General features: G+C 41.4%; 1 protein-coding gene across 1 annotated transcript; it reads left to right on the top strand.

The window, feature by feature from the left end:
* The first annotated feature begins 404 nt into the window (after positions 1–404).
* Positions 405–11,496, top strand: DCAF4 (DDB1 and CUL4 associated factor 4). The gene is made up of 13 exons (XM_010211908.2): positions 405–534; positions 1,359–1,453; positions 2,907–3,064; positions 4,537–4,619; positions 5,359–5,461; positions 6,264–6,407; positions 6,990–7,039; positions 7,957–8,036; positions 8,774–8,869; positions 8,976–9,073; positions 9,521–9,697; positions 10,343–10,457; positions 11,094–11,496. Exons 1-13 carry the CDS (start codon positions 425–427, stop codon positions 11,285–11,287), a joined length of 1,503 nt encoding a protein of 500 aa, XP_010210210.2. The 5' UTR covers positions 405–424; the 3' UTR covers positions 11,288–11,496.
* The last annotated feature ends 233 nt before the right edge of the window (positions 11,497–11,729 follow it).

The following is an 11,729-nucleotide window of genomic DNA, read 5'->3' on the forward strand; positions in this document are numbered from 1 at the left end:
TCGGAGCGCTGGCTGAGGAGGAGGGCGGGTCGAGCCGTGGCGGAGTGGAAGCGGCGCGGGGTGGCGGTTGAAACTCAGCTCCTCGCGGTGGGTCGGGCCGGGGGAGCGAGAATGGGGGTGGGTGGGGGGGTGGACCGGCGCCTGGTGGCGGCTCCGCTTCCCCTGCGGCGGCTTCACGCGGCCGGGCCGCGAGAAAGCCTCGCAGGCCGCGTCTGGCTGTTCCGAGGAGCCAAGGCCTCCTGTGGCCGCCGCCGCCGCTTCGCTCGTGGCGCAGCCCCCGCGCGAGAGCGAAACCAAAACTGCGGCATGCTCCTGGGGTCTGCTATAAGCATCTTTATTTTGACGCCAGACTCCCCGCAATCTAGTATGCTGGACTCTTTTGGGTAAAGAGACTTAATTATGTATGTTTGCTTTGGAAGCAGGCATGAAGAGAAGTTATTGGAGGGATAAAGAGAAGCGTGCGTGGAGCGGTCGCAAACCAAGTTACCATCGCCGCCGGTATGGAAGAACCTATTGCGACCGCTATCCTGAAAGGTAAGTGTGTGCTGTCTGCACTTCAGATGGTTAAGCTGTTAGTTGTGATGGTATGTCTGGTTTAAATGTAATGGTACCTGCCCAGAAATGAGACGGTAGCCACCTAAAAATCAAGAGGGGAGAATTTTCACTATACCTGTCATTGGTATGCCTGCTAGGAGCAGAATGGCGTTGAACTTTGGATGTTCATCACATGCTCGCAGCAGTATTTTGGTTTAAATCTGAGATGTGTTTCCTTGAGGTAACCCTTTTGGGTTTGCTGGGTCTTGTTTTGTAAGGTCTTTGTCAATATGCAAAGATCGTTTAGGGAAGAGAAATGAAGTACCTCCCCACCAACTTGCTTTACCTTTTAGTGCCTTATTAGGGTACAAGCTCTCATTAACGCATCTCCCTAAAAGTTTGAAAATGCTTTAATAATATACAGTAAAGTAAGTATTATTTTTATTTTTTTTTCTCCCCCCTTTCTGTTTTTTTTTTCCCTTCAATACAAGAAGAGCTAGTAAAATGCCAATATGCTTTCTGAAGTATTAAAGGCAGGCATACACTGAGAATCCATCTCCAATGTTTTCGTAAATGTAAAAACTTTAGGATGTTGATGTCCTGAGGAGTGGTAGGTTTTTTGTTTTTGTTTGTTTGTTTTTGGGCTAAACCCTTGTGCTGTTTCTGTTTTATCACTTGGCGTATCGTGATTCACTTGAGGTGCTTATGACAGTCCTACAAAATTGTGTTCTGTTAATATAATAGCAAACCACTTTCAAGAGCCTTTGCAATAAATGTTTCTAGGCTAGTTGTGAGCCTGTTTTGAAGGCAAAACTGTCTTTTAGACCTGAAGAGGAGGAGACGGAGTCCCCCGTAAATACAGGCCCCAGTAATAGTGACAATTCTTCTTCCAGTTTAACACAGAACTCTATAGCACCAGGTAAGACATCATATTTACTGATAAAAAATCTGTGCCTATATCCCAGTATTATGAAAAATATATATATCAGTAGCAGTTATAATTATTTCAATGACAACAGAAAGTGAGTAAGCAAAGAAGACTGCATGTAAATATTATAACCTACATCCAATAATCAGCCTTTTTAATAACTCAGCTACACACAATTTTGAAAAAAATATAAAATAATCTACACTACTACCATGTGTTTTGCAGTCAATAAGAGGTGTTGTTTGATGGCAAAATATTTGTTCATTAATCAGGGAGGCAATCGGAGAACTTGATGGAGTACTGATACTATTGAGAAAGATGTCCTTCTTGCATTCCAGTTTCCAGACTCATGTATTCACTCCTAATAAAGTTAAGCTTATAGTAACATATGTTTCTCTAATGTGAGAGAGCCAGAAACAGCACTCTCTGTATAACCTCTTAACAACAGACAAAAGCAGAGTTTAAACTGACCCTTTTGTGTATCAGCCCAACAGTGCTTATGAGTTTGTGGTGTAAATATTGGAAATATGTACCCTGCAAAGCATTTGTTGCTATGTACTCGTTTTAAATATACTGGGTGCAGTGCAACATTAACAACCTTCTTGATAGGTGCCCTAACTTCTCTTTTTTTGACATGAATAAATGTTTGTTGCTGAGAGATGTTGACAAGGAGATGTCTTTAAAGTAATCTGTTTTGCTGCTGCTTACAATTCAATTTCTAGCAGTAGCAAAAGGTATAAATGCAAACTCTTGAAATGAGGTGAATATGTTAACTTTTACCTTTCTCAAATAAAATCCTTTGCCTTGAGGCAGTCCACCGTTATGAGTATGTCAGAAGTGTTTTATCTGTCTACTGTGAATCTACCCAGGCAGTGAAGCATTAAAAATGAATGTTTCTCTCTTTCCAATCCATCTGTAGAATGAGCATTAGTATATTGTCAAAATGTACTTTTGCTTGTATCTAAATCTGACTTATGTATTCAGGAAAAGGTGGCATGTTCTTGGAAGTGAATCACTTTATTTCCATTTGGATGATGCTTAGCTGCCAGTTATTTTGCTTGAGACTCCCTTAACTAGTCTTTTAACCAACAGTATCCCCCCAGGACTGATTTATGAAGAATAGTCATTTTTGTTCTGCAGTAAAAAACTCTTCCTTTGCTTCTCTGATCTGTCTGCATTTTATCTTGCTGACATCCTTTCTGTACTTGTGTATTGACATTGCATTTGCAAGTTTTCCTCTAAGTGGCTGTCAGCAGTTATTTGGTAGGAGGTAACTTTGTCATCTATTCCCAATCTGTTTATCATGATTGGGACCTGCTGGGAGCAAGTGCTTTGAGTTTTGTAACTCTTTGACATTCCCAGGAAGATGAAGGATGTAAAAGAAGAAACTTTAAGAAATTAAGTTATCTATCTGTTGTTTTTTTCCTGATGTTTGTCACTTTAGAGCTGCCAGGATTTTACTATGACTCGGAAAAGAACCGTTATTTTCGTCTATTGCCTGGACATAATAACTGCAACCCACTCACCAAGGAGAGCATTCAGTACAAAGCAATGGAATGTAAAAGACTGAGGCTCTTAGAAGAGGAAGAAAAACAAAAGAAGGTAGGCTCTGAAAAAGATGGAAATAGAAAATTGATTGAAAAGATTGAAATTGAAAAAAGGTTGAAAAGACTAAAGTATTTTATTCTGTTCTGACTCAGAACAGCTCACAAGCTAAACTGCTTCAATTAAGCTGACTGGAAAATGAAAATTCTTTTTTTTTGCTGAGAGTTTAGAGCCCTTGAAGTTCTTGAACTTGTTTGTTCTACACAAAAATGAAAACAAGCTATTTCCAAAACTAAATTTGTAAAGAGACAGGAACTGTGCTCAGAGTAGCAGGTAGTCCAACAGTTGAACTTAACTCAGGATTTTGGATGCTTGGTTTCAAATCCCTGCCTGGAATTTGCAAGGTAGGGTCTTAACTGTAGCTTTTCCATATGCTTAATAAACACACTTTCATATTTCCAGACCCTTAGGGATAGTACTAATGAAGTTCTGTTGAAACAGCATTTCTGTGAAGAATTCTATTTTATTGATTTATTTATTGGCAGAAGAAAAAAAAAAGGCAAAGTTGGTCTTACCTTTATAGGCTTTCCAGGCATAAAGTGTTATAGCAGGGAAAATAGTAGTGAATAATATCAATAGTCTGGGTAAAATACTCAACAAGGATATCTTGTAAAGCTACAAGAGCCTTGGTTTTCATGTAGTTACAGGTCAGTAGTTTTAGCTGAGTTTAAATGTGCTAAGTGCTCTCACTTAGAAGTGCAGTATATATATATTTTTCCTCACAGGTAATGAAGTTCTGACTTCAATCATCAGTTCAGCTCTTCTATCTTGGCTATGAAAATTCTACAGATAGGTCTTTCCATAAGCAATTTAGTTTTCAAAAAGCTGCTTGCCAAGTTGTTTTTAATGGGGTCTGTAAATATATCTCCTTTCTCAAATCTAGCTGCTGAATCAGATGTCAGAATCAAGGTGCCAGATGCAAACATTTTGACTCTTTAAGTACTGCTTTGTCAGAGCATTATCAAAAATTTCTTACTTAAACTCTTCCCTTTTTTGTCACTGTTTGAAGTATTTAAAGCAAGATGAGTGGAAAAACAGTTTAGTGCATAGTAGCAGTCTTGTGGTGATAGAAAGTTTTGCTACCTTTTAATCAGTATATTCTATAACACCTTAAATTCTTATGTCAATTTTTGTGTCAATAAATGTTTGTTATGCAAATACTGGCTAGGCTGGCTGACTTTCTCCTCCCCGCACCCCCCAGTTTTCATATTAGGAGCACCTGGCCTCTCACAGAGCGTTTGCCCTTGAATGTATTTCTCCCCACTTTTGCCTGCTTGCCCTAGTAGACTATTGAGGTGGTGCTGGAATGTATTTTACAAACCTTCTGAAACTTTTATTTTGATTTGTATATACAAATATAGGCTAGAGGACAAAGCTAACAAAACATCCCAAACATGAAGTATCTATGACTGTGTCTGAATCATAAACAAGCAAATAACTGAATGTGCTTCTACTTTATTCTCTTCCAGAAGACAGCAAGGCCTGGACTGAACTCATCTATGCTGTTGCGTAAAAGGCAGCTGGGTTTACTTAGCTCCAGAAGTTATTGCAGGTAAAAATGATTTGAATTCTTTTCTGTTTGCATTACCAAGTTCTGTTAGTGCAGCAGTTCCTGTTGGGGCTGTTTGTGTGTGGTTGTGAGTGTTTTTTGGTGGTGGAGTTGGTTTGTTTGTTTGTTTTTTATTCTCTATTTTTCCAGTTAGAAGAATAGAAGAATGCATTAGTTGCAATAACAAAGTAGTTGTTATATAGCTATATATGTATATTTTTATGATCAGATCCTGCCTTGCTTTCCGTTACAGACTAAATCATGCACGCATGGAGAAGGGTTCACAGACCTTTCCAGAGGTGCTGAGAATTGGAATGAGGAAAATATTTCCTACTCTCAAAAAATTGGAGAGTAAAACTTTACACTTCTTCAGTATATGCTGTTCTGGCACATTGTGCTTTATAAATTTAGATAAACTTTTCTCAGCTGACTTAGACCTATTCCCAACGCCCTTTAGAATCTCTATGCCTGGATTCAGTAACACCAGAGAAGAGAAATCAGCAGCTTAGTGTGTTGTTGTTTCTGCTACTGAAGGTGTCCTGGGGCTTGAAATAACAGAATGGAATCCATTGGCATTTTCCACAACTTTTCCTGGGCTATATAAGTGAAACTGGGTCTTGCTAGTTGTTCAGGCATTTTATTTTCTGTGACGAAAGGCAGTTCTGTCGCTTATCCACAGTTCTTTCCATTAGCATTAAACTTAGGCATAGCTAACTTACTTTTTTCCTCCTCCTTTTTACAGACTAGTCCATGAACTAAAAGTAAACTGCATGCAGAGGCGGAAGATAGAAATCCATAGTCCAGATTCCTCAGTCACTGGAACCAACAACTTTAAAATAATTGTGGTACGTTGTGGGAGTTGTTCTGCTTTTAGGATAAAGGGAGCTCTTGTAATTGAATCCTGCAGGTCAGGTGCTGCGTTCAAGAATGCATTTTTTGGGTTGTGTTAGTTCTCAAAAACTGTGCTCAGTAATTTTTAGAGCAGGTAGGAAGCAGCTGTTCCTCCCTTACAAAGGGGAAATGGTGAAAAGGATAGATATGACTAATTTTTAAGGAAAGTAGAGAAAACGGAGAAGAATTTGTGGAGTAGTGAAGTCTGTGGTCACTAGAGTCTGTATAGATGCCAGTAATGATTTCACTTCTAAACCTCTGAAGGCAGTTCCTGCTGTTTTTGATGGTACTGGATGTGCAGGAGAGGTCTCAAATACAGGAAATTCTCTTCTACCAGCTACCAGTCTTGTAAACACAACACTTCATGATTTGCTGAAGCCAGAAGGGAGTTGGAAACTTAATGTCATAAAGCACACATTGAAGCGTAATACAAGATGATTCACTGCACTGTGATCCAGCAAGGGAAGAAGGCTTTTGTGCTGTGCAGGAGAATTTTGATTTCATATTTCATAAGACTTATTTCTGTGTTCACTATATGTCCAGAGTAAGTGGCCGGAATGGGTGTAATTGCAAGGAGGATTTCTTGTTGGCAAAAGACTCACTCCTAACTTACTGACTGTGTTTTCTGTGCATGAATATACAAAGGAGGTGGCCACTCTGTATTAGAGAGAAATTGAAAGCAAAGCAGATGGTGGTGAACGGATCAGAATTCTTGTATTTTTCAATTTCCAATATGACAGTGCTTTTATTTTACAGGCAGATGGCGCTTGTGAGCGGATATTCACTGTGAATGATGTAGAACATGGAGGGTGTAAATATGGGATCATCAATCTCAGTGGTTTGGGGCAGGAGTCGCTCACTGTAGAGATGTATGACAACCTTTACTTCACAAACCGCAAGGTACTGTGGGCTGTTTCTGCTTCCTTCACTTGTGCTCTCTAAACAGTGGCCCTTGAGAAGCAAAGTAGAAATGCCTGGGGGGTGGGCTGGGAGGTGAGAATGGAAAAATGTGTCCATGCAAAATTCTGATAAGCAGAATTGTACTAGCCCTGTCTTTTGATAGAACAGAAACCTCTGTGGAAGGTACCAGCTTTCACAGATAGCACTTACTGGAGTAAGTGCTTACTGGCAGCAGCTGACAAAACTATGGTGAAGAAACTACCAGGGTTTGTTTGCTTCTTTCTTAAAAATGGGTTTGAAGAAAATACATTATTTCGTCTTCAGATTCTGTTAAGCATGCTGCCCTAAATAATGTGCCTGATGCCTCAGCTCAGTTTGGACAGAATTCTGAATGCTGCCTGTCTACTGCTACCTATAAGAGGAGTGTGAAACAAAAATGTTCTTTTGTGTGCCATTACTGGGCTAGTTAGCGGGCTAAGTGTATATGCCCAGCTCTTAGTCCCATGTCATCTCTGCATGGAAATACCCTTTCATGAATTGTACAGGAGACCATGAAAATGACATGTCTTCTTTTGTCTGAAGGTGAATTCTGTGTGCTGGGCGTCACTGACTCATCCAGATTCTCATGTTTTATATCCTTTTAAAAATACATTTAAGCTCTGCTTTAGTAGTCTGCATCAGGCTGCACCAAAAAAAAAAAAAAAACACCTTTCCAGGAAGAAATCTTACATACTTATCCCGTGTATTTTCCTGTAAAATAGAGAAAATTATGAAAATGAAGGAAAGCTGAGTTAGTGAGACGCATGTAAGCTGCTGCTGTACAGATATATTTAGCATGCAAAATCACAGGGGAGAGGAAGGAAAAGAGGTTTTAATGTGGAAGATGGCAGACAACATGCACCATTGAAGTATCCAAAGAGGAAGTACTATGCAAATGTGCATAACTTCTCATAGGAGAAGCCAAAAAATCCAAACCGATCCAAAAGATGGCAGGAATCCATCAGACTTGCTCCAAGATGGATAGGAGTTGTAGATTGTTTGGTTTAGTCTGGTCATGTCACAGAGTTAACACATTGAACTCGAACAAGCATAGAATCCTGTTCATACCTGCTATAGTGTTGAGAAAGTATTTCAATGTAAGCTCAGGTGAGGCTTCCTTGCCTCCCCCATGTGCCTGCACTCCTCTGCCCAACTCATCTCCATGGAGAAAAAACAAATTTAAACTAGTGCAACAATATCAACAGGTGATGGTGAGACGAATGATCTGTGTTTTTGGGGGAGGTGGTGGAGGGGAAAGGATTGTTTGCCTGTTTTTCCTGTCATTAGAAAGAACAGGAGATGCATTAGTATTCCTGGGGGCATAAGTGCACAGGCTAGACCTGGAGCCCTATCTCTCCCTTTCCTACAGAAGAAAGGAAGTGTTGTGACTTGATCATAAAATGTACTGTGAGCTGCTGTGTGTGGTATCTTGCGTTTTCCATCTCGAAGCGCTAGGCAGCCTGATCCTTCCTAGGCAGAGATCAGTGTTTTCCTTAACCCACTGGAGCACGCTGTGTCTCATGGGAATTGCAGAAACGCCAGGCTGCGCCAGCCTACTTCCCGCGTCGCTGTTCAGCAACTCTAACCCAGGTAGGCTGCAGGAGTTGCTCAGTGTTTGTTTGCCTGCTTGTTTTCTGAACAGTGTGTGAAGGAGAGATTACTTCTCTATCGTTGCTTCAATAGAGGGAGAGCTTGTTGTATTCTTGTCAACTGCAGAAAGCCTGTAACAGTGTCAGAAGCAAACAGGTCAAAGAACTGACCTGAGGAATTAATGAACAAGAAGCTTGTAGGAGCTACATGAGTAAGAGCCAAATTTAGGGTGTTGTCATTTACTCGGACCTATCTATCTTCTACAAACAGGGAGACAGATTATAATCTATCTGCACTCCCCCTCTTCTTTTCTTCTTCTTTCCTTCTATCTTCACTGTTTTGAAAAAATTTAGGTTGGTTTTGGCTAATCTGTGGGTTTTAGAGTAAATAAGATGTTTTCTGTTTCCAACCTGTGTAATCCTGCAAAAATGGCCAAGTTAATGCTGTGAGGCAAGGGTTTCTTTTCTATAACCCGGCCAGCCTGCTGACTACTGAATAGATTTTTTTTTTTTTTAAACATGGTCACTTATCTCTGTAGTCTACAAGGTTCAGCTTACAATCATGCATTCCTTTTTTATGCTCTCGAGTAGCACAGGAATACCTGATTGGATAACATTGTGGGTTTCTGTTTTCAGTTGCAATGTTAAAAGAGGAATGGAGTTGAGGAGAGGCTTTATGAGCTGTCATCCTGTCCTTACAATTTTATGCATGCTTCGTATGTTGTCCACCTTTCCTAGGAGATCGACCAGGAATGCTGTGCAGCTTTAAGATATCCACTGCCTGGTCCTGTGCGTGGTGCCTGAATCCCCAGGCTGACAACTGCTTCAGCACGGGTGAGCAAGGGTAGTTCCTTTCTATCTCGGAGAGAATGACTTCTTGCACTTGTCTCCCAGCTGCTTCTCGCATGGCAGGTGAACGAACACAGTCTGTCTTCTGCAGGCCTGACACGGCGCGTTCTTGTGACCAATGTAGTGACAGGCCATCGACAGACATTTGGAACCAACAGTGATGTTCTGGCACAACAGTTTGCCACGCAGGTAGAAAGAAACATATACCCTTACTTTTTCAGACCTCTCTCTTGGTGATGGCCTTTTTATTCCGTTTCCGGAATAAATTCCGGTTTATTCCGTAAGGTTGTGATTGCAGTAACTGCTCTGCAGCAGAGCTGATGTGAGCGGGTGCTGGCACATAAGGGAAAAGTGCAAAAACAGCCAAAAACGAAAGTCAGCCAGTTTCAAGCTCTGTGGCAGCAGGAGCAATTTTGTTAAATGCACAGAGGTAGAAAGAATGAAACAAATATCAAGAGCAGCAGTAATAATGCATGTAATTAAAAAAGCTGGCTATTAGTGCACATTTAATAAAATTATGCGACAACTGCCGTGGAGACCTAAAAAGCTTGACGTGACTACTCTCGATATAGTTTATGTATAATGTTTCATGTTTCGTCTAGAAAAATACATTTCTTTTCTCCTGTACTCTTGCAGAGCCCAGTGCTGTACAACGGCTGCCGCTCAGGTGAGATTTTCAGCATCGATGTGCGTCAGCGCAGCCGAAAGGGCCAGGGCTGGAAAGCAGTTCGTCTCTTCCACGCCTCGGCAGTTACCTCTCTCCGCCTTCTCCAGGCCGAACACTATCTCATGGCAGCAGACATGGCTGGAGAGGTATGGCTTTGTGGCTTCTAGGAGAAACTTCACACTGTGCCCTTCAATAACTGGGCATGGACACAGGCTCTTATGCAAGGCTGAAGGAGGATACTTGTTCTTTGGAGGGACATAATTGCTGCTCTCTGCGCGCATGCTCTCTCTCTCACACTCATTTGTCTCCTAAACCGTGTATTCATGGAGCTCTGAGACAAGAGGCTCATCCAACATAAGTGATTCAGCTCAAACCTGGAGGTGTTTTTTTTTTTTTTTTTTTTTTTTTTTCTTTTTAATTCAGGGCAGTAGTTCAAAGGAGATGAGGTTTTTTTCTTTTTCTTTTTTTTTTTTTTTCCTGAGGCCCTCCCTAGTAGGAGTTTTCAGTAAAATGTAAGGGACACTGATTTACTAAGTCTGTTGTGAAGAGGAAAAAAACTTTGCTAAGTGGTGTAGGGTTGGTTTGTTTGTTTTTGTTTCTAATATGTTTCCAGGAACAAATGTTTTCGACAGCTATTCACATTGCTGGCTACTTAACTGCCTAGCAATCCCATATTTTGAGCCTTTTTGCTCCCTATTTTGAGGTGCACTTATTTACCAACTATCAAGTAGTCTCTGCTTTGTTAATCAGGCTGTCTTCTGGAAAAAAAAAAAAAAAAACTTAACTTGCAGATAAAATTGTGGGACCTTAGAACAACGCAGTGCGTGAAACAGTACAAAGGCCATCACAACGAATATGCTGTTCTCCCCCTGCATGTGAATGAGGAGGAGGGACTTCTTACAGCAGGTAGGTTGATTTTTTGTCCTTGTACGTGTAGAGTGCCTGGCAGTGACTTCTTATGCTTGGGGAATATTTCTTAAATGTAGCTGTTAAAAGCTGTAAGTCTGATTCTTTGGAACAGATAGAAATTAGGCCTTAGACAAAACATAAAAAACCATGAAAATTAAGAAAAAATGTTCTGGATACACCCTGACTGTAATGTCTCCTCTGTGGATCTCAACTTTATTTTATCTGCTCTGTGCAGTAAAAGTGATGTTATCCATTTCCTGGCATGTCTCAAGTAGAGCAGAAACTACTTGATTTTTGAAATTTAGGGAAGCAGCACAAAAAGAGGAATCTTAAAATAGTTACATAATATACAGGCAAAAGACTCTGTGTACTTTGTTCCTTGTGTCCTGTCTGTACCACTTGCTGTTGTTTTGAATACCCTTGGCTCTAGCTTGTTTGTTTGTAAAGGCATAAGCAACAAGCTTAAAGAAGGCAAACCCCCTGAATCTTTGGGGTAGGGGTAAGTTCCTCACAGTAACTACCTCTCCTTAGATTATTTCCCCATGGCCCCTTCTGCTTCTCTGACAAACACTGGACAGGGGTGTGTGCAGTGCTGGGACACAGTGCTGAGTTCTGCTGTCCTCTCCTCTGCAGTGGGCCAGGACTGCTACACCAGAATCTGGAGCCTGCAGGACGCCCACCTGCTCCGAACCATTCCTTCTCCCCACCCCGCCACCAAAGATGCCATTCCCAGTGTGGTGCTTTCTTCGAGGCTTGGCGGTAGCCGTGGAGTTCCTGGCTTGCTCATGGCTGTTAAACAGGATCTCTACCACTTCTCTTACAACTGAGCTGATGGTCTCCACAGACACGGGCTGCAAAGCCACTATCCTAGAGGTGACTTCAAAATTGCTAACCAAATGGCTGTGCCATTGAGTCAATAGGTGTTGCTGGTGCATCCGCTTAATCCATGAGAGGCTGAGCCTCCCTCAGCAGGTTCAGCAAGCCTTGCTCTAAACATCTCTGACATCTTACAAATAAAAGCAGAATGCTAATTAAATTCTCGGCCAGAATTCAGCATCTTTGACATTTAATTGTAAACTTGGGAAAGCTGGGAGTTTGCAGTATGGGGTTGACTCTCAGAGAGACTGGACTCAACAGGGATGTGACAGCCATGGAGCAGGCAGTGCAAGTGAGCAGAGCAGCTAGTGCTGAGAAGCTGATGCTAGAGGTGTTGGGGTCTTTGTGGGGGCTGGGTCTGCACTGGGTCCCTGAAGCAGCCCTTTTTCCTGC

Source organism: Tinamus guttatus, unplaced genomic scaffold (assembly GCF_059628265.1).
Source record: "Tinamus guttatus ecotype Peru unplaced genomic scaffold, ASM5962826v1 Tinamus_guttatus_pri_ptg000089l, whole genome shotgun sequence".
NCBI classification, from domain to species: Eukaryota; Metazoa; Chordata; class Aves; order Tinamiformes; family Tinamidae; genus Tinamus; species Tinamus guttatus.

Excerpts from the sequence above, each read along its gene's own strand:
- DCAF4 (XM_010211908.2), top strand. The coding sequence starts at position 425 with ATGAAGAGAAGTTATTGGAGGGATAAAGAGAAGCGTGCGTGGAGCGGT. Across the intron at positions 5,462-6,263 it reads ACAACTTTAAAATAATTGTG|GCAGATGGCGCTTGTGAGCG; the intron begins GTACGTTGTGGG and ends TTTATTTTACAG. Across the intron at positions 9,698-10,342 it reads CAGCAGACATGGCTGGAGAG|ATAAAATTGTGGGACCTTAG; the intron begins GTATGGCTTTGT and ends CTTAACTTGCAG.